This window comes from Hyposmocoma kahamanoa, unplaced genomic scaffold, assembly GCF_003589595.1.
Source record: "Hyposmocoma kahamanoa isolate Upper Pololo Valley unplaced genomic scaffold, ASM358959v1 99879, whole genome shotgun sequence".
In the NCBI taxonomy this organism is placed as follows: Eukaryota; Metazoa; Arthropoda; class Insecta; order Lepidoptera; family Cosmopterigidae; genus Hyposmocoma; species Hyposmocoma kahamanoa.
In genome coordinates this window covers 360,539-384,717 of record NW_020656077.1, presented here as the reverse complement: position 1 = coordinate 384,717, position 24,179 = coordinate 360,539, and the positions used below count along the sequence as shown (strand labels likewise).

General features: G+C 36.2%; 1 protein-coding gene across 2 annotated transcripts in view; it reads right to left on the bottom strand.

Moving 5' to 3' along the window:
* Nucleotides 1–24,179, bottom strand: part of LOC113239357 (rho guanine nucleotide exchange factor 17) — a 117,364-nt gene that overhangs the window by 68,572 nt on the left and 24,613 nt on the right. For both annotated transcript variants that reach the window (XM_026476329.1, XM_026476330.1), the window contains one exon: nt 21,422–23,474. In XM_026476329.1, coding sequence (XP_026332114.1) covers nt 21,422–23,474 — 2,053 coding nt within the window. The remainder of the gene's footprint in view (nt 1–21,421; nt 23,475–24,179) is intronic.

Here is a 24,179-nt window from a genome sequence, read left to right as displayed (position 1 = left end):
AAAAATACATCGATCTAGAATGAAGAAAATACGTTAAATGAAGTAAATTCACATCAAATTATTTTTACGTGTAGCTTGTAAATACATATGTTTTATGAGAATAATCCTTAACAGAAAATACTCTATTATGGTATTAGTGTTATTTTGTAATATAATCATATTTTTTTAAATAATGCTACGTTCTTTATACACCTAGAGGGAGTGAGCCTGGTGATCTGTACCACAGGTCCCCAACCTAGTACAGACTCCAGCTCTCACTAAGGAACTTGTTATTATATATGAAATGTAACTACTTATAGTCCTTTCTGAGGGAAATAAAGCATTTTGTGTTGTAATGTATTTGTAACCAATGCGTCCTGCCCACACTCACTTACGGCGACGAAACATGGCCGCTCACAAACGAATACCATGCACAAAACCAAAGTAGCTCAAAGGACAATGGAGCGCACCATGCTTGGGTTTCTCTCGTCGACCGTATACCCAACGTGGAGATACGACAACGAACAAAGATCGTAGACGTCAGTATGCAGATCGCGAACCTAAACGCAGGACACGTTGGTAGGCGAGACGACGACCGATAGACCAAGGTCACTGAGTGATATCCGGTAGGAGCGAGACGTCCTTGAGGCAGACCACCTGCTTGATGGTCGGACGACATTGTGGGAGTGGCCGGAACTACGGTGGAGTCGTTTTATGTTTATAGATATACCATACGTATCAACTATACAATAATAATGCGCCAAGCGAAATTACCACGAACAAATTGAGGACGTCCTAAATAAAGACCAGGACTTGCCCTTTCAGTGGTACCCTTGAATAACAAGTGTGTAAGAAACTTTGTTTGGGTGTTGATGAAGCGAAAGACATCCCACATGAAAATAAATACTATCGTAACTCTACGATTATAGAATTGCAAAAAATACGATTTAAAAGTTTAAAAAATTACTGAATTAAACCAACAAATTTATAATCTCGTTTATAAGTGGATAATTAATTATTACGCATAAATAAAAATAATCCCACTATTCGCTAAGAGATTAATTCAATATTTTTTTAATTTTCAGACCATGTTTTCTCAATTTCGTCATTTCTGAGTTACGATAGTAATTGGTTACATGTGCGATATGTCAGGATCGTAGGTAATGTAGAGTTGAAATCTCTGCAATATGTCTTCCGGCTATTGTTCTTAAAAAAGAATATAATAATAAATGTCAATGTCACAATATGATTGTCACTAACTTATACAATAACATGTATTTAACTGAAAAACATATACAAATAAACACAAAATATTGTCAAATAAAAGATTAATTACAATTTCTTTGAAAGAAATACCTCTGTAATAGTACATTGTGTACGGGCGGTAAATAAGAAATTACTAACGAGGGGTTGTTCGAATGACTCAAGGTTTGTAATTTTACCGCCCCTGCTACATATAATGTTTTTCATCACATTTGCAAGGAAATAGATATAACGATAATTTATTTCTTGTATGATTATGTATCGCATCACAACAGGACATTCACGGATTTTGCATAAGACGGGGATTATTGTTTTTTTTTTTAAAGATTGTTTCGTAGATAATACAACTCGACTTAAATTGTATAAAAGAAGGCACAGACACAAGCAACCACAATGTACTTGCTAAACTTAAAATAAATATTTTCCAAATTCTATATATACCGCAGAATTTGAATTCACGAAATAAAAATAGTTAAATTGCAAATGTTGTTTTTTAATACTTCAAATTGATGCGAAATATACGTTTAGATTTTTCGAGCATTGGAACTTTTTGCTTAATCTTGACGTTAAAAACCATAGGGCGACAATGTAATGAAAAAGGCCGCGTGCACAATTTAGGACATTACGGTCGACTTTATCTGCATGTCGTGACACTGTTTGCGAGCAAGTGTGATGAAAAGTTTATTAAAAAAGGTGTTTCAGTCGGGTATAACACATTTCGTCGCTTATAATACTTTTTATGTTTGTGGGTACGTGTTCGGAAGTCTGGGACACATTACTTGTGGATGTCATGTCACGGAAAAGAACGTAAAGTGTATGTATGTATAATGTGCCAAACAACCACACCAATTACCTGGTCTCAAACTAGGAAATTCCCCGGATTATGAGCATCCGATCAACACAATACACACCGGGTTCATGTCGCAAATTGGTGTACAAGTAAACTGATTCAACTTGAGAAATGTTATTGATCGTAAAAATAGTCTTATTAAAACAAGAGCCTCGTCATGCCGCCCGTAAAAAGCCACGATAAAAAAAAAAAATTGCAAAATATTGTTTATAAACAATACGTAATGGGACATATAAGAGTATACTCTTATACGTCCTATTTCTGGATACGGTTCTCATTTAAGGTAATTTTTACTTTAAAAAGACCTATACAGTTCTTACCTATGACGTATCTGAGATAAATTTGCTTATTTCAGTTGTTAAGAATTTTCGCTGTCAAAATATGAATTAATTTGATATTATCAATAAATATCGGATACGAAACGTGATGCTACTAATATAGTTCACACATCGAGTTTACAAGCAGAAATAGAGACTAGATAAGGATCATCCATCCCTGGCAACTCATCAGGCAAATGGGCCCCATATCACTTTCAAACATCAACCCTCGTTTGCGATGAAATCACAAAGTACAAAACAGAAACAGTACAGCGCCAACAACTGACCTGTTTATACGTCTCCGTATATTCCAAAAATATTCTGTATTTATTGTAATAAAGATAATATCTCTAGCAATGGGGGGCTGTTCCATTCGGTGGTGCGGGAAAAACAGCAAAACATCTAATTACAAAACAAACGGAATCACATTTCATGGGTGATTAAATATTAAAAATGTAATTTTTAAATTTTCGTCCATTATATCAAAGCTCAAGTTAAGCTGGTCGATTCACCCGTCAATTGTTTCGAATTCGGGCTGACCAATCGGAACGCAGTTGTCACCGTAATGATTTGGCAGAATATTTTTCAAACAAATTAAATCACATTTCGTCTTTATTTCTGGTTATATATTCGATGAGTTCTCAACATAAACGTATAAGATAGTAAAATTTAGGTTAAGCTCGCCAACTCCTAACAAATCCCATCTACGATATAACGAGCAATCGTTAAACTGTTAGTTATACTTAACCGAACGCAGTGTTCGTGACCCAAAAAAGTTGGCAGTCTCTCAAACATTTTCACGGCAGGTAGGTATATAAACATTGAGACGCTCTGTTGTGATATCGAATGATTCTTTTATGATCTTCATGGTTAGTGACAGAACTGTTTTATAATAAATTGCACACAGAAATAGTACATTTTATCGACGGACTAAATCGAGCCAATATATACCCAAGGTGGTTAACCCGAGCTATACTGCCGACGGTTAACTAAATCCTGGCTAAGTGACAAAATATTTTTTTGAGATGTCTTAAAAACCCATAACCCCGTTTTTGAATATTGAAATTGTTTGATGATATTTCAGCTATGCATCGTTAGAGTAAGTTCCGATAAGTTGAACAAGTTAAATAATTTTACTGTTTTTAAAACAGAATTTTGTGCCCTATTATTTTCCATTTAAAACGTATATTTCGCTATTTGTCACTTAGCCATGTAGCCACCAACTGGTGGACGGCTGTGTAGCTCGGACTAACCACCTTGGGTATATATAGGCTCGTTTTAGTCCCTCGATAAAATGTACTGTCTGTGTCTATTACTCCGAGGATTTATATTGGCTTTTAATCCTGAAGTCTTCAATTGCGAGAAAAAAATAAAATTATTTATGTTAATCGTTTACACTCTACAACATTCGATGATTTTGAACCAAAATTCTGAAGTTTTCGCGGATTTATAGTAGCAGTAGAGCTCCTTGTGAAAGAGTTCCTCCAGAGAAGCTATCTTACCCATTTTTGCTATTATCCCGTCACTTAGTATTATATTTTTTTTACCTCTCAGACACAGATACAAGAAACCTCAACAAAACGTCACGATTAATGGAGTTTGGCAATCACGAACGTCTTTAATTTTCAACGCATTAAACGCGGGAAAATAATATGGCGCTACCGTCTATGAGGAAATGTCACGGAACTAAAATCGAGCTTAGTCTTACAATGTAACATTTTCGTAATGAAAAATAGTCCACATACAAGCACTCTTTTTATTGAATTTCCGCAGCGCTGCGATTTCTATCAAAGTGTAGGTTTATTTACTTTGATGAATTATTAGAATGTTGAACTAGAATTGTATTTTTTTGTTTTTATGTTAATTTTTAAGTGGTGTTTCACGTATTGAACTTTTACCTTTTGGCACAAAGTAGGCCAAGTACTGGCTGTTTGAGTTTGTCTAGGTCACTCGATGTAAATTATAGAACAAGGTACTTTTTACACCCTCGGGAATAAATGATGCACTTTACTCCCGCCACTTTTAGAGCATGAGAAGTGAAAAAAATATTGTGAAAACGTTACACTGCGTGTACATAATTATAATTTAATTTGCCCTACAGTTGATGAGGTTTCAATTTTTTTAAATAAATTAAAGATATAATATTTGAAATTATGCTTAAGATATGCGGCAGCACGCGCGAGGCGGTCGATATCCGTACAAAACAGTCTAAGTACGAACTCTGTAGGGTTCAACCCCTTAAGGATTTAATTGTCTTTGGAGCTAATTTACATAGCTACTGATTTAACGAGGTTTTACTTGACGACAACCTTTAATGAACTAGGTCGATTATAATTCTTCTGAATTAGTACCTAGACACTCGTTAGTCACTAGGCACGTGAGGATTTGTAGATATTTTTTAATAAAAAGTACGTTTTAGTCTGGAAGTTTTTCCAGCCTAAATCGCTGCTATTCTGTAGATATTTTTCGGATTAAAAGTATAATTTAGGTCGTAAGAGTGAGAGTGGAATGTGCATATCGATAGTGGAAATTTGAATGTCATTGTCGTTGATGGGACATTTTATCGTAAGAGAAAATGACCTTACAACTAAATGTCTCTTAGGACATTTCAAATTTCCACAGACGATATAAGGGTAATCATTTCGTCGATGTATCGAATTTTGAAATGTCGTAAGCGAGATTTTGTAGTAAGGGACAGACGAGACGACGAGATTTTGTAGGAGGGATATTCCTTTACGACAAAATATTCCTTACGTCATTTCAAATTTCAATTGTCGATATGTAACTAACGCAAAACATCCCATTTAGCACTCATTTTTCCTTAAATATGACATCATAATAATGATTGTGAAATAAAAATAAATAAATAAAATTTACACACAGTAGACAACAATCTCCTTCGAACCGTCAATAATCTATCGACAACTATGTCGCGAAAAGAATGTTACGCGAGCTATCTTTGAAATAAAATTCCTTAGCTACGGTGCAAAGTTGTCCTCTTGACATGCCATTGTTTAAGTAGCGCCATAATCAAGGCAAAATTTATATTTGATCATGAAGCGAAAAAATCAAATTTCAAATAAAAAACGCGTAACAAAAATACATCATAATATTGATTAACCAAAAATTATAGGCCAAATGTCAAGCGTCGTGGAATTAAGTGAGTCCAAACCGATGTCAAGCTGTAATAAATTATTTAGGACGGTGACTTATAGGTCCAGTTTACGACGTCGTCTTGTCCACCGTGAGATCATCTCGGATATATAAATCATTGCTTCATCAGTAGAATTGGGATCGCCAAATAATGACGACGTTTTGTAAATATGAAATCTAAACAACGTAAGGGCAACTGTGGACAACAAGTGTGCCCATAAAACTGTAAGAAGACGTAGATGTTAGTTACCTAACACAAGTGTAGGAAATATAAAGAGTGGAGACACTATTGACGCAAATCCGATATTGGTCCTGTCAATTGCAAAGAATAGGATATAGAATCTACGTCATTGTGATCAATCAAGCGAACGTAATCACTGTTATCATCTTAGTATTATGTTCAATAGAATCTTTTAGTCCTCTAGCTTGTTTAGATAAATAATATTATATTGCCTCCGAATCACGTTAAATTTCACATTCCAACTTTCTTGTGTGTTGTTGTTTATTCTCGACGACCTCCGTGGTCGAGTGACTTGCACAGCAGTTATCATGATGTCGCGATAGCTGAGTTCCCGACTTCGATTCCCGGCCGGGTCAGTGTAGAAAATTAACTTTTCTCTCGAGTCTGGGTGTTTGTGGTACCGTCGTTGTTTCCGATTTCCATAACACAAGTGCTTTAGTTATTTACTTTAGGGTCAAAGCAACGTATGTGATGTTGTCTTGTTTACCAATACACCGACAAAACAATGAATTTACAACATAACGTAGACAACTAATCTAAAAATAATTTGTATCTCATTCATACATAATATGTATATACGTACATATATATTGCGTAATTACAGCACAGAATTCCTTGGCAATGGCATTCGGTTCATTTCTGAAATAGATAGTGCACGCTCAACCACCACCGACATGCTTTGCATACTCCAGTATTACCCGAAATTCATAAATATCTATGAAGTTATATGACTCGTTACTAGCGGTTCTGTAGGTGTGAACTTGCGCAAATAACTTCGTTCATCAACAACTGCATTTATGGTTACTTGTGCGTACGTAGTCTAACCTGGACGAAATTTAAACAAAATCCGTATTATATCAGAAGAGTCTAGCGGGGTAAACGTATATATATACTTTAAACGTATATATTATAAATACGTAATATTGATTAAATTGTCCACGACTGTCGTACAATCCTCTTTATTTTTGATGTTTGAATAAATTACCAGGTGCTAAAATAATAATCTTAACTTTTTAATTTTTTATTGAATTGCTATTCAATTATTTTTTTGTGTAATTACTCCACTAATTTGGTATAATTATTAATACAAAGAAAGAACACTCAGAAAAAATCCTTCCATCCGGCCGGATTCAAACCGACATCTTCTAGTATACCGTGTCAGACGCTATACCAACTAAGCCACGAAAAACCAAATATAAAGACTCGACAACAAGCACATAGAAAAAATTCGTGAGGTCCGCTGGTTCGTTCCGTGGCTTAGTTGGTATAGCGTGTAGCACGGTATACACTTGAAGACGTCGGTTCGAATCCGGCCGGATCGAAGGAATTTTTTCTGAGTGTTCGATCTTTGTATTAATAGTCTTAAGTTTTTTTATTTTTTTACAATACCAATTGACGGGGCGAACAAGTCGTGCACCTGGTAGGCGACACGCCTATCTACTACAGTTGCTGTGCTATCAGAGCTTTAAATCGCAAAGATCTTAGGGTCTCTGCCACTGCGCCCGTCACCCTGAGACATAAGTTGGTCCCATGTGTCCGTGATTTAAACCAGCACCCCAATAGTTTTTTAGGAAGGTCAACCAGTGCGTGTAACTGGTTGACATGGTTTCACCTTTTTGAACACCCAGTATAAACTGGTGAAATTACAAGCACTTGGGACTTACCAACTTATGTCTAAGGGCGCGTTCCCATTATGTCGTAACGTTTTATTTATCGTTGGACGACTGTCGCGTCTAGCCTGTTCCAATATCACGACTATCGGTCGTCACTGTATAGCGAACGTGTATTTTGTCGTTAAACCATTGTCGTGTCTAGTTGTTCCCACTAGATCGTGACGAAAATTTATCGGTTTACGGCAGCCGCCTTGTCGTTTGCACGACATAATCGTTGAAGCTGTGATTATCCGTTGTCACATTTTTATCGTGACGTTTTATTAATCGTCGGATGACTATCGTACTAGGTCTTCCCCTTGTCATGTCAGTCTGTCATCGAAACGTCCAAAAAGTCGTGAACGACAGGTAATCAAGTTGTTCTATGAGTGAACAACTTCATTTAAATATATAAGCCACGACACTTTAAACTGCACGACTATCTGTATTCATGACATAATGGGAACGCGCCCTAAGCTTGATGGGCGCAGTAGCAGGGCCACTCAGAGCTTAACGATTTAAAGCTCTGAGGGGCGCTGTAACTGCTGCTATGGACAGGCGTGTCGCTAACCACCAGGCGCACGACTTGTTCGTCCTGTCACTTGGTACCTATCCTAAAAAAAACTTTTAAGAAAAGCTGCTAAACAACGCAAGGTTAAAACGTCGTATATTTAAAAGACGCGCAGAATTTACCAGTACGTCTTGAAGAATGAATACACTGATTAGTATGGAGAAAAGAAATTCAACGCGTAGGAGCATTTCATCACATTTGCATTTTATTCATTAGCATTCATTTCACCACGGCTCGGTGAATATTGGTAGTGACTTCAATTATTTAATAGGTGTATCGGTAAATCCAGTGGCAAAGTAATTAGCTTGCACAGAAACATTTTGCCTCGCATTTCGTAAATCGTCACGATTTAAACAACACCTACTGACATATTGCGACAGAGGCGATAATTGGGAGAATATTGGCCTAATCCGGAGGTGCACGGTTTGTTTCCCGACGCTTCCGCATCACTAAGTTATTTTGGTCTCATTTGCTGTTTAAACGGCGAAGGATAACACATCATCGCACCTCGATGATGAAAAAGGTTAAAAAAACCGTACAAGGACGTGTGGTAGACTGTGTCCTAAACCGTCTCCTTCAATAGCAGCCACGGATCTGTCTTCAATATTGTCCTCCATACCCTCTATCTTCCTCTAGAAACAAATCAGTGCAGATATCGAGCCATTACCTCCAACTTAGTATAAGCGACAAAAAACTAATTTTACGGGAGAAGGTGTTTTATTAACATTTCTACAGTCAAATAAATGTAATACTAAATCGAATTTTAATATATAATACAATAATATTGGATTTGAATAATAATGGATTTTGCGTTAAACTATTTTTTTTTATACAAGGGATGTTTGAAATATTTTAGACCCTTTAAGGCGTTCAAGGCAACATTTGCGATTAATAATATGCAACAAGGTGCAACACGTTTTTTAGTAAAAGACGAAATAATGATGTACTATGTCGGTTGCGATACCAAGTCGGTCGTGGGTCGCTTACGTTAATATTTTGTTAAAATTATTCTATCGGTTACTCTAAAATATAAAAAACAGTTGAGCTAACGATAAACTTAGCTTTTACTATAATTGCTATTTGATGTAATTTGGTGGGAAATGTCGACGTGTCCTTGTCTGTTATAGTTTAAAACATCATTTGCAATAAAAAAGCTGTTTAGGTAAAAATGTCGCTTACGATAAGTAGGCGTCCCCGATCTATTATCTCCTATGATTAAAATAACCGCCTCTCATAAGTTTGTTCGCTAGCAAAAATACCCATAATTATCAGGTGCGCAATCACTTTCCATACACAAATGCGAATAAAGGGAATGAATGGCATATCAATAGTCTCAACCACTTATTGTCGTGCGGACCACCCGCTGTTCCATCTAGACGCGTATTGTAACGTAACAAACACTAATGAATAGAAAGAAGTAATACTGAGTATTATTGTGAGTATTATATATATTATATCGTGATTATTGGGTTCGTTAAATACATTGCTTCATTTGGAGGTTTTGTTGTGCCTACATTCAAGTCAAATCTTACTGAGACATTTTAACGTTGAAATTCTTGTAATAATCAACATGATCTTAATAATCTTACCCTTTACACGTGGACGAATATGTTATAATGAAAACCATGTTTAATTGTTGACGACAGCAATGATTTTGCGTAAAGAACATAATCAAGGTAGACATTATTGACTTGGCAGTATGTTATTAAAACATGTTTACGGAATTCCTAGTCTGAACAATTCTTGGAAATTGTTAATTCACGTTTGCGTACATGGGTACCGATCCATAATCAAACTTTATTACCACTGAAACAGAACGCCTAATATGATAAAAAATAATTATTGCCGTAGATTTTAAAGATTTGTTAAAGGAAGTAGGATAGAATTTATTGAAAGTACAATAATAAATTGTAAAGCAAATTACACTCTAGAGTATGTGAAAAGTATAAAAAAAACCATCGATACTGCTTATTAACATGAACTTATTACCTAGCATCAGTTGTGCTCCTTGTGAAAGAGTGCGTCCAGGCTTGTACTACCACCTTACCTAGTTCTGCCGCCAAGCAGTAATGTCAGCATTACTGTGTTTCGGTTTTCAAGGGTAAGGGTGCTGGTGATAATTACAGGCATATGGGTCTTGTCAACTTATGTCTCAAGGTGATGGGCGGAGTGGCAGTACCCCCACAGATCTTTGTGATTTAAGTTACTAGATATTATAAAAAAAACCTACCAAATTTCACAAGCACAATTTACAACAGTGTAGTATATTAGCAACATTAACATAAGTACGTTGATTACTAGTCGATACGAATTTTGGTCATGAACCCATGATATGACTCCACGTGTACCTACGCTCAGACGTCGCGCGACAAATAAACACTAGCGGGGAGGTCTCAAGATAGTGAATTAAGCAACTTCGAATTATATGACATCGTTCAGCAGCTATTAAAGCGTTATTATTAATGAAAATGTAATAAAATTTTTAATACCTCGCAAGGTATTCTTGCTTTTGCTGCGTACATTTAAGGTCTAGATAAATCGTAGCCTGTGTAATAAAATATTGATTAAATCACCGTTTTTAAACACTTATTTTTTTATCGAGTTCTTAGGTTTTCGCGATTGTTACACATAGGAAATGAAACTATTTTTCCGGATTTAAATCGCGTATATTTGTTTTTTCAAACAAACCGACGTTACGGGCCCTTTACATGTCCCGTGGTCACGGTTGACTGAGGTGGTATAGTCTTCAACCAGTTATGTCTAATATTAAACCACCCTATTTTTTCACTATAGTTACAATAGTTACTAATAAAATACCTTATTTTTAATTTTACAAAGAAAACATTCCAATTTACGCTACATTAACTTTGATTGATACGTGAACATTGGTTGAAGACTGTACCACCTCAGTCAACCGTAACCATGGGACCTGTAAAGGGTTCGAAACGTCGGCTTGTTTGAAAAAACAAATATACGGGATTTATTTTTATATTCTTCATTTATTAGAGGATGTATTCTTAATGGAATATGCCACACCCATAGGAACATAGTACCACTGAATACAATCAACTAAAAACCATAAAAAAATCAATTCATAAATACTGATGATCACCTACATTTTGTACCATGCGATATAGCGATCTGATGACTTTGAATGTAGGGTTGGCCAGTATGCCGTTACACATACTACAGTATTCGCAAGTTTAATTTTGATGCCCAGCTGAAGCCTCTCAGGCTCTTACTGGGTATACTCCACGAGGACGTAGTATACGTTATCCCTTTTTTTATAAATAGAGCAGCAGGGAAACGTTGTCTTACCTATCAGGTGGTAGCATTTAAATCTTCTTATGACTTAAGACACAAAAAATTACTGGGCCTAGAGCAAGTTTACTTATTTACATATAACATATTGTTAAGAATATATAGACAACCTCGGTGACCCAACGATTAAGAATGTGGGAGCTAGATGAACAGATCCGGGTTTCGACTCTCGGTAGGATCAAATTTAGAAACAAACTTTTTCCAAATTTGTGGTGGTCTGGGTGTTGTGAATAACCCGAGAGACTCTTGCTGTACTGTGATAGTTCTAGTACAATGAATTCTGTAATTTGAGACCATGTAATTCACGTGGTTATCATTAGAAAAATAAATAAAGGTATACTGAAAGAAACATATTATTATCTTGTCTAAAATTGTTGATAATTCGTATTTCAGTACTTCGATACAGGCTACAACAGTGTTTATGTACTCGTTATGTGTTGATACAAAAGCCAATGATTTAAGAGTTCGCAAATAATCTGCCGACGTCGTGAAATTGACGTAGCAGTACCGCACACATTATACAAAGGTTTAGAGATCTTCACAAGACTAATTACTCCGAACGGTTGCCAAAACACACGTGCAGACGTTGGGCAGTGCTTGCTTAGTTCAAAAATCTTTTCTCGCATATTTACGTTTAAAATAGTGAATGGCGAGCGTAAATAAATATCCTCATTGACGTAGGAATAAGAATTTACTAAGAATACATTATGACGGTTAATACATCGAGCAAAAATGGAAAACTAAAAAAAGTCACGTGCTAAAATTAACTTGGCAGACGGTCATCATTAAATTAGATCTTGATTTCTGTGAAATAAAAAGCAAACTGTTTTAATGCGATTAGTGAGTGCAGCTTTTGCTTTTGAGCCATGACAAGTGAACTTTGTAGCTTTGTAGTTGATTTGGTATTCCAACGAGTGCGCGACAAATGCTTTTTCATACTTACAGCAGCAATTTGTGAACGTTTGGTCTAGTAGTAGATTTTAAGTACTTATTTCCTTACAATTTTTATAAATCTTTGACCAGTTAATATATGAGAAATTCACCTAGCATTATTATGTACTCATATATTCTAGTGTGCCTAAACTCGTAATATTCAAACACCTAAATTAAGATTGTTTACGATCACACAAAGTATATAATGAATACTTGCTTCATTAGTATGTTAGGCGAACGTAGCAGCAGTACACACCTACGGGCGAACTGCTGTAAAAACCGGCGAGATGATCGCGGTGCTATTGGCACCAGGCCAACATTGCTTCCGTCCCCTTTGTGCAATTGGGCGGATTTCTTACAAACGTATTGGAATAATTTTATGATGCGTTTATAGCATTGACGCGAACCCAGTGCTAATGCGATTCAATAAGAAGAGTATATAAATCGCACTTCAATTCTGCCTTCCTTATCTAAACTAACGTAATAGACCTTTTTAGCTAAACTGAGTTATTGACACATCCGGAATCAGCGAAACAAGGTCTACAATCCCCTATAAGCGGTTTTTTATACCTTATTTAGTTTGAGTTTTATTGTTAAGTAAAATCGGCGTTATTGACATTTTTCAAAGAAAAAAGGACTTTATGTACCAATATCTCGAAGTTACCAAAATCCAATAATGCGTTACTTAATTTTTTTTTACGCACGTACTCATAGCCCTTCACTAAGAAAACCCAGTATCGCGAGTGCCATGCACAGTGTGTTATTTTAGTTGCGGACATCCTCGTTTTATGTGTTTTTTAGAAAGATTTTATTCAAACAAAATTCGTAATAAAACTCTCCACGTTTTATCTATCATAGTTTTAGAGAAACTTAGAAAATCGAGAACAATCCATAAAAACCACAAAATCAGATTATTTCCTTTCCTGTACATGATTTATCTTTAAATATTTCATGTTATGATAGAAAACTACTAAAAGCTCCAATAAATCCAAAAAATAAAAAATATCAAGATTTCCTAGACCACAATTATTTTTCTTCCAGGATTTCGTTATTTTTTTTCTAAAGAATTTGTACATAGTTGCATTTTTTTTCAACGCAATTATGTTACTTATAGTAATAAGTACTACCACAAAAAAAAACCAGATGCGACAAACAGAAGAGGTCAGAAATATTGAATTTTTAAATTTTGTGTTAGGGTTGTTACTGAACATTTATCCTGTCTGCAAAGCGCAATATTATATATTGATATCTTACTTTACTCACTTCTTAATTTTATTTTCTTCGAGAGGACTGGTGATACAGCGGAAGTGACCCGACCTTCCGATTCTAAAGTGGCACAATATATTACAGAGGCCATTTTTCGGATATTGGCATTCCAAAAACTTGTAGATCTGTCTGATTTAAAACAGTGGAGTACAACTTCCAAATAGCCGTGATTTGTGGTGTTTTTAAATGAATGTGAATAAGGAAATTAAGTAAATAGAAGCATTTTATAACAATATCGTTAAATTTGAACAAAACTTAGCATTATTTAATAGCAATACTTTTTACCCTCAATTTGGGCGTAAAACTTGAGTGCTTGCCTATTTCTGGGATGAGCCGTATATGACCCTTGATGAAGGTCGAAAAATTGGACACATATTGTACATACAACTCAGTACCTTGCTAACATGGAAAGAGCTTTGTACCGGGTTTTGACGAACTTACGAAGGCAAGTATAAAATTGAAGGAAAATAAACGTTATAAAGCTTTTAACAATTTTCAACCCCAGCCAATGCACCGTTAGATAGAAAGAATAACTGTAAAATAATCTAAAGGTGCGAGCGAGATAAATATACTTACTTGTGCCCGGCAGTGTGTTATATTGCCTTAGTTGCGGACATTATCGTTTTATGTGTTTTTTAGAAAGATAATACTCAAACAAAGCTCTAAATTAAACTCTCCTGGCTATATCTGTCATAGTTTTAGATAAATGTTAAAAATCGTAAAAATCCTTAGAGATTATCCTCCTAACCTGTAAATGATTTTTCATTAAATACTTCATGTTATAATAGAAAACTACTAAAAGCGCCAATAAGTCCAAAAATATCAAGCTATCCTAGAGCACAATTTATTTTTTCTATGGTTTGATCCATTTTTTTCTGCAGACTTTGTACGTATTAGTACGTTTTTTCAACGAAGATTTATTAATTACAGCAATAAGTACTACCATGAAAAAAATCCAGATGCGACAAACACAAGAGACCAGAAATATTGAATTTTTAAATTTTGTATTAAGGTTGTCACTGAATATTTATCCAGTCTACAAAGTGCAATATTTTTTATTCATTTAGTGTAGCACATTACCAATAGGTATGTTATCGAAACAAGTCGGTGAATCAAGAAACAAGCTTTAACGTCATAATCGAGCACCATACACGAAAGTTGGATCAGAAAATGACCATATCTGTTTCACCGTGCACTGGAATCGTCTGATGCTTATTTATCCTCTTTGATACTTAGTACACGTCACAAACATAAAAAAATCTCTACCTATACCTGGTAAAGTTCTTCACCTTCTAAGTGTTACCACGGAAAATGTTCGTGACGATCATTACCCATCAAAAAACATTAGTATTGAAGCTGCTGATATCACGCTAGCAACAGACGAAATCATTCGGATATCCGACAATGAGGAAAATGTATGAGCTTTCAGAAATTGCCTGGATAATTTATCTTTATTCACACAACGTAATACACATACGTAATACATAATACGTGAATATTATAACAAAATATGCCAATACTATATACCGTATATTGTTTTAAATTATTTTCGACATAATTACTTCAATTTAATTTATTTCACTTGATGACTTCATAATGCGAAAATTCAGTCAATGTATCTTATGGACTAGTTATCTGAACCTAATAAAGGAAATTGAATTGTTGTATGGATAAAATTTTATATTTACTAACACTAAAAAAAGTTCATATCTTTGTATCTACTACCACGTACAAGTCTATTCATATTCAAAATAAATATATCAATATTGTTGTTTTAACACATAACCATCCATTGATTCACGTAGTCGGGTAAAAATTTATACATTTTGTAAGAACCCTATTTCCATAGAAATCTAAAAAACCTTAGAAACGCGCTATCTAGTAGTAGTATATTTTGAAGGTAAAAAAATGCTAATTTAGTACGGTTAATTTTATGTAAATATATTTTTAAAATAACAATTTTTTATCTCGCTTTTTTGTGCACTTAAGGACTTACGATTTTCACATTTAATAAACTTTAAATAGACAGTCAATTTGTATTTTTTTCAAAGGAAAGTTTCACATATTTCGGGGGAAAAAAGGCAAAAACATTTTTCTTGAAGTTCAGTGACATTTCGAAAAAAAAATTATATCTCCATAATAAAAGTAAATATCTAAACGCGTGCTTCTTAGTACAATTTATTAGTATTCAACCTATTTAAATCGAATATAAAACGAAGTTGCCCGCAACTAAAGTAAAATAACACACTGTAGCATGGACACATAGACAACCACAAATTACACTTAGGGTCGTATTCCAGAACTCTACTCAATGCTCAAGTCAGGATTTGAGCATGGTTTAAAGCACTCGAAATCATACTCAATTCCCTTCCATTAGGGTCGTATTTCCAGTGCTTGTGCTTCCAGTGCAATCCTAACTTGATCATTGAGTAGAGTTCTAGAATACGACACTTAAACACACGAGAGAAATAAATGCAGGCTATCAAATATTTCTCCAGGCCCGGGAATCAAACCCGGGACCTCTGCGTGACAGACCAGCATGGCAACCGTTCGGCCACAAAAGTTAAATAACATAAATTATAACAAACAGGGCAGAATTATTAAGATGTTAAATCAAAGTGACACATTTTTTGGGCGTAATGTGAACTTTATGCCGTTATGACACATTACTTAAGTATTATTAAGTTTTGATTTGTAAATTGACGATAAATTAAAACATTAAATGCTGATACACAGAATGCCCCAGGTTGATTCAGGTTTGACGAATATTTATATATTTTTAAATATTCTGTTTGTGTATTAACGTGAGAATGCCAAACCATTTGAAATGCCGTAGCACTTCTATATTAGAACATGTCTATAAATCCTCCTAGTTTCATTTCGGAAACCCTTATGTTTTCTGAATCTAATCAAAAATAAAAATCTATAAATCCGAGAGACTAGATGTAGGCTTGGGTTCCACACCTATGTTGTGGATATGCTAAAGGTACACACGAAGCGTTACGATTCCACATTTATGTAGCAAACGGCTATGGGGTGGAATTCCTTGCCTGCCGACTTGTTTCCTGAACGTTATAACTTGGACCTTTTCAAGGTGAGAGTGAATAATAATAATAATATTTATTTATGAAATAAATTAAGTATTACAAAATCGTGACTCTCTGACTTCCAAACTAGTATGATACTGTATCATAGAAGCCAAATTCTTCCCAATAAGCACAATCAAAAGAGATTTTCTATTGTAGTACTCTGTACAGAACTTAAAAGTATAAACTTAAAAGTACAAACTTAAAAGTAAGAAATAAAGGTGTGCGTGGAGTCAAGTGTTTCCGATTATCTTTGTGTGTGTGAAGGTGCCGTGTGTATATGTACTCAGGTGTGCATGCTCCATGATCGACCACATCACTAACCACAGGCGAGATGGATGGCAAATGCGCACAATAAATGAAGAGACAATATAAAATGAGCAAATACACGTCGATAAGATTTTTCATTGAAGAAAGCTGCCATATTATAAATCAATGTATTCACAATTACCATCAATGTCGTGCTGCTGGTAGACTTGTTGCTTTTTGTAAACATTGTTGTCAATCGCTATTATGTTTTTCATAGCAAAATAATTTTAATAAAGTCAAACATTGAGTTCGGCAAAAGAGAGCATGAGAGATGTGTATAAACTGTGTACCATGTAATGTACGTATATATATATATATAGGGTTATAATGTGTATAGATTCATTATTTTAGTAATACTGCGTTACTTTATTCAGGTATTTTATTATTCAAAATTTGATTATTTATATCAATACCAATATTCACCAAAATTCGTTTTTGCGTTACACTCACATTTACTGTAATATCAGTTTGGATTACACCTTTCGTATTTGTTCCCTTTTCTTGACAAGGCAGAAATTGATTAAAAATCTTTAGCATGCTTGAAATTAACAATGCAGCGCGTTTGCAACGGTACAAACGCACGACTCTATCGATGCAATCGCCTATAAATGCCAAGTGTAGCGATGCAATCGCGCGTTTGTAACGATGCAGTTGCGCTCTTGCAGCGCGTTTGCAATGGTGCAAACGCACGACTTTATCGATGCAATCGCCTATAAATGCCAAGCGTAGCGATGCAATCGCGCGTTTGTAACGACGCAGTCGCGCTCTTGCAGCGCGTTTGCATCGGTGCAACGACGCGACTCTATCGATGCAATACGTTTGCAACGGTGCTAAAAGTCGCCGTGTGTAACCTCTCTAAGAGAAAACGTTAATGTTTCTCTACGGAACTCTAACAAGAAAAGTGTTTTATATAAGCTAAAATAAGCGAACTGTCATAGGCAGCATCTTATATAAACAGGAATAAATTGGCATGTCGTCGAAGTATTGTTTATGCAATTGGACAATCTTGAAATAAAATAGTACGGATATTAATTAAACTCGAGAGAAAATAAAAAAATGGCAACCCCAATTAAACAGGTGGAGTGGAGTCATTCGCCTGTCAGGTATAAAAAAAAAAAAAAAAAAAAAACACCAAAAAAACTATATACCAAACTTATATTTACGTTTACGTAAAAATAAACTTTTTTGTCACAATGACATACCTATTGACTACTCAAATAGCGTCCAGATTAATAATAATATTAAACTACCGAACATAGTTATTTTTACTTGACATTGGCAAAATCATTGATTATTTCGATGGAGCCATAACATTTAAAAGAAGAAGAAGAAGAAAATAACGTATCATTTTGCTTTATTTTTAGTCTAGTGGCCATTAGATACTATAAATCGATATCTTTATGGACATCGAATGAATGAAAAAGAACACGACAACGATACGAAATTTAATGAGATCACCACAAAATAAACTTGCAGCAGCTAAATAACTGATTGTAACAGTAGCTACAAGAATAACCTATGAAGGTTTCTTATTCATTTTTTAAGATTGCAAAGATTACAAAGTGATTCGAAGAACTTCTGATGATGCTTACAATAACAAGGCGGCTCAGATAATCACTAAACTGATTCCAAATTTCTGGGAACAATAATATTATAACGTGTTGGGTTGGTTGAGCCTTTACACGCCGAGCTGCGTTCAAACGTGAAGTAACCTAGAAACGAACATACACAAACAATCGCATGCCGGCTCCGCCACTGACCTATTTTACATATGAATCATACAAAGAGTCACCGAAACAACTGTATCTTCCATAGTTTTTTGCGCCAGGATAATTTTTTGCTATACGACATTTCATTCAACCCCAAGAGCTAAAAAGCTAAGCGCACTGAACCCACAAGAGAAGTTAACGAAAACACTGCACTGGTTGCTAATATCACATGCTCACAAAGTGAAAAATGTCAATTTTGTATCAATTTTAATATTGTTTAAATTTATTACCTTTAGTTCCAGATTCCTTACCACAGCACGACTTCTTTTTATTCTCCTGACATTTTGGAACGAAAACTGTGACACTATAACTGTACTAAAAATAATCTAGTGTGATCCCAATGACAGTTCATGAAAATGAACACAATTTATCCTTGTAACGATGTGCATTACGTATTTCATAAAAAAAAATTATAAGCCTCGCTTTTAAATGAATAGCCTTTGCATAAGTAAGTAAACCAAAGTAAAAATGACACCAAATTAATGTTTATTTCTAAAAAATGAGCGGAAAATCATTTCTATTTTCAAAAATTCATAATTTTTTGCGAAAATGTGCAAAGGTTACTTTATTACACTGCATTTGCTATTTATTTGCTCATCTCTAGATGAGGTATATCAACCATGACCATGGGACCTGTAAAGGGCCCGAAACGTCGGTTTGTTTGAAAAAACAAATATACGCGATTTAAATCCGGAAAAATAGTTTCATTTCCTATGAGGTATATCGATAAAAAAATTCGATAATTTAAAGAATACGTTTATAGTTCGGGTATTCATTCTTAGAGTATGAATTTTAATCATAGGCAATGAATTAACATGTCAGTGTTATTACTTCTTTGAGACCTGTAAATTAACGATAGGATAAACGTTTTCCGAAATTTTCTAAAATGTATTTTGAAATGTCCTAATTGTACTTTCTAGTATCTAAGCTTTTATTGTACTTTACCAATTATTATTATTGATATATAGAATAAAAAGTTCTATATAACATAGAACTTTTACTTTTAAAAATCAAAAACACTAAATATCTATAGACTTTACATCATCCCTATGACGTCAAATGAAGTATCACAGGCATCTCCTAGGTTGCATTTAGTAAAGTGGTTAAAAATCCTGAAAATCTATGTAAATTTAGTAACATTTATCAAGATTTGACTGTTCAATATAAAAAAAAAATTATAAATGTTCTTATTTTTATGATGTCATTTATATTTCCCGGAAAGCTAATGGGAGATGATGAATCAAGAAAATAGGATGGTTTACGTAGTTCAGTATTAGTAAAGATATCCATCTGAATTTAAAGTGTGATTGTAACATTAGAATTCAGTGTAGCACGGCGGCACTGCCCCACAGGTAGCCATTGATTCCCGCAGCGTTAAGTGAATCTTGCAACGCTATTGTAATAAATCCCGATAAAATAAAAGAATCCATCGGCTCCATTAGCTCGCTGTTCACGTGTTTAATAATTGTACTCATCTAAAATCTTAGACGAGACCATTAAAATAGAAGAGGCCATGTTCCCACTCGTAAATAAAGTATTAGGTATCGTTTGAGATAGCCCAAACATTATTTTAGTAAGACAATAATGTCACCGTCTCAACTCCTCAACTTCTTACAAATGTGAGGTTAACATACAAGATACCAGGAATGCATGTGTGGTAGAAAAAATCCCAAGGACACCTCTAAAATAGGGTGTGTAACATACAAACAACGAGTACAATTAATTTGACTAATGAGCTCTATGTCAATTGAGGAAAACAGAGCTACGTGAATACTCGTGCACGCAATTGACTTTGAATCGATGATGTGCACGATATTGGCCTAAAGATAGAAAGTCATTCAACGTTATGAGAAACAAACATGTTTTTAATATTTTGTATAGTTTAATGCGACAGCCAGTTCATTTGAAATGAAAATCTAGAGCACAGACGTGTTATACAACTAAAAGCAAAATATTACAGAATACCGTAAACACTCTTTGAAAAGTGAAATAAAAATAGAAAGGACCCCAAGGGCAACAAAACACATTTACTCAAAAGTATATAAAGAAACAGTACATAGTTTCTTGCCACAATGAGTCATGGAGCGCTACTCAAGATGAATTTATTACGTGTTGCTCAAAGATCAAAATAAAACATTAGTAGGTGTAAGAGAATCAGAAATGGTATTTAAATAATTTTTATATTGAATTAACAAATGAAAAAAGCCTTCGAAAATACATTCGACATAAGACTCATAAAGCGGATTTAAGAATTACTTAGATTTAAGTTGCTCTTAACGTTTACATTGGTTTCCCTGGGATAGCGTTCCTTTTAATTCAAATAGATAGTAATTTTTCACTCAGAATCTAAGTTCGGTTTCGTAGATTATAAATAAATGGCTACTGAATCTCCCTTAAGATTTTTAATGTGTCTGGAACAGCTGTCGCGTGCGCGTGAGTCATATGACATTGGTCCGAAAAACGCTGGGAAATGCGAGTAATGTATTTAAAAAATATCACCCGACCCTGAATTTGATCGCGGATTTAATAATCTGTACCCGAAATTGTTCTTGTAACCCAAATTACCACCAATAAACTTTGGCAATAACACAACTTATTCTCCGCGAAGATAAACATCTAATAGCAAAATTCAGTATATCTGTAACTTTGTTGCTCTAACTACACGCAATCGAGGTTAATAATAACAAACTACAAATCAAGTAAAAAGTACTTACATTGTGCTGATGCAGTGTGAGTACAACATTGTCAAAAGTTGATGAGTTGGAAAGAGCTTCTGAGCTGCCTCGAAGAAGTTCTGCCAGCAAATCAGCTCCTGGTTTCACTCCAGCTAATTTGGATGGTGAAGATGTTGCTCTAACATGTGTTGGACCCCTTGTTCTTGTCCCAACGGTTGCAGCACCAGCACTTGTTTTACGACTAGGAACAGTTGCATCAGACAAACTTCTTCTCCCTACTTCAACTGACCTACTCGCTGGTGCTTCAAGTGTTTTTCCAAAGGGTCCTCTACAAAATTGTTGTCGTCTAACCTCAAGTTCAGAAACGTCTGAAGGACTGTAAGGAGATGGCGAAGCAGTCCGATCCCTCGAACAGGAATCACTTTCAGCCTCTGAAGGGGAATCACCTCTAGAAATTACCCCGTACTTTCGCCTTGCTCGATAAGAATCTTCATCTCTTTCATCAGAACTTTGCTGTGAGAATCTAGCTCGTCTAGCCCGTAATTCTTCCGAACGAGGCCACATCATTATAGGAGCTTCACAAGGACTGGGTGGACCATTTGTACAAGAGTCGTCAGATTTATCACCTAGTAACGACGACGTTCTAGTTTCAGCTGACAGGCGCATTTCCTGAAGAGAAGCGTCACTATTTTCACGCTTACAACCATTAATAGTAGGTGTTGTTTCCTCTTCCCCTCCGTCATCACTAGCAGTAGTTATATAAATTCCTTTTCTTCTCTTACTTTTGTCTAATGGCTTGCGTCGCTCTCTGGCGCTTAAAGGGGCTGGTGCAGGTGTGAGATCCCTATCTTTCACAGCAGCTAACAAATTGGCTACTTGTTCACTCGTAATCGTTTCGTCTTCTTTGTCACGATCTAATGACCCATCTGATGCAGCATCCGATCTTTGCGTTTCCTCCTGCGGTAACTCTTGCGACCACTGTTTCACAATACACTCATATACAGGCACAGGAATAGAACTGGCAATCGCGCTAGCTGAATCTTCACGTTCAACTGGAAAGTTTATACACTCACAGTCTATATTCGCACACGCATTTGGAGGAGGAGCTGGAAGAGGTGGAAAAGTAAAAGGCTGGGCAGGTTCAAGTGGTGAAGTGCCTTCACTGTGTGCTTGAGCACTATCGGCCTGTGAACCATCACTTTCTTCGCGCAGTTCATGTAAAACACGTGGTGCCATAAGCGCAGGAAGACTGCCACTAGCTTCGCTTCGGCCCTCTTCTCGTACTGGCGGTACCCGTCGTGGCAAAGGATGTGTAAGCGACCGCGCTCCCAACTGCTTATGTGGTGCATCCGGTGGAGGCGATCGCGGCGCTGGAGAGGCGTGCGCCAGTAAGCCCTCGTCGGATCCAACAGCAGAGTCTACGGAAGCAACCGACCCACCTTCAGTTACATTTTCTTCTGTTGCACTTGTAGACTCGGCATCACGAATTGATGCTGAAATTCCTGCCCTTTCCGAATCCGCCCTTGCTGACCGTTTCCCAAAGTCAAAAATTGAAGGTTGTTGTCGACTGATGCCTCTGTAATACTTATCAGGAGCAAAATCACCTTGTGAAAAAGATGCACTTCTGTATGGTATAGTTTTTTGTGCATAAGATCCCACTATCGAACGAGGTTCGACGCGAACTAGAGTGATTTTATTAGCATCAAAATCATCGTAGCGATCAACGGAGACACCTCGCGGAGGACTATGACGATGTCGAGATCTTGGTGGTGGTACAGGAGGAAGCACGGGGGCTGAATGTGGTGGAGGCGGTGGTGGTGGTGGTGGGGGAGAAGGTGTATGCAGTGGTGTGGTATGGGCGCGCAGTAAGCGCTCGGTGAGGTCCCGCAAGCGTTTTTGGCGGGAGGGCCGCTCTTCGCGCCCGCCGCGGCCCAGATTGCGTTGGAAGCGATCCAGCGTGCGGCGATCAGGCTTCGCGCGACCAAGGCACGCCGCCACCGCTTCCTCTGAGCAGCAGCGGCAGGGGCAGGCCCGCGGGGGCGGTGCGCGGCGGACGGCGTACCGCACCGCACCCAGCGTCACGTACGGGGACCTGCGCACACGACGCCGTTATATTTAGATTAGGGTACGTCCGAGCGTCCGCACGCCGAAAAGCTTGGCGGCGAGTGCGACAGATTTAGAGCGGGCAAGCTTCCCCCGCGATCCGCCGTTGAATTCCGGGAGGATTCCCCACGACCCACTCTCCTACGGTTCAACAGTTACAACAAAGTTTTATTCATCCAAAATGTCGATGTACTATTAAGAACAAAAGTTACTGAACAGCTAGCGTTTTTCTAATTTCAGTTTTCAAAGTTTTGATATTCCTTACCAGTGTAGTAACCTTACAAATATTGAAATCTTTTAATATTAGTTTGATGTAAATTGATCAAGAAAATCAGTGAGTGACCAGCAACATTTTGAAACTATTACATACTACTTAGATAAGAAATACATTAGGTTCTAGTGCAGTTTAAAAAGTAAGCATTCTCTGGCTAAGGATAGCAGGTGGCAGTCAGACGAACGGAAGACGCCGCGACTATAAATAGGTTAATGTTGGTGATTTGGCGACAACGCGACCTCGAAGTAATGTTGACAATTTGTAATAATTATTTCATAGCATCGTAATTTGAGGTAATTTATGGCGATGGTTCATAGTCCTCTGTTCCCATCTGTCAACGCAGCTTATGATGATACAATATTTGCCAAGATAAACTATATATGTTTGACTATTTTCTATTACTGAAGCAACAAAGATGAC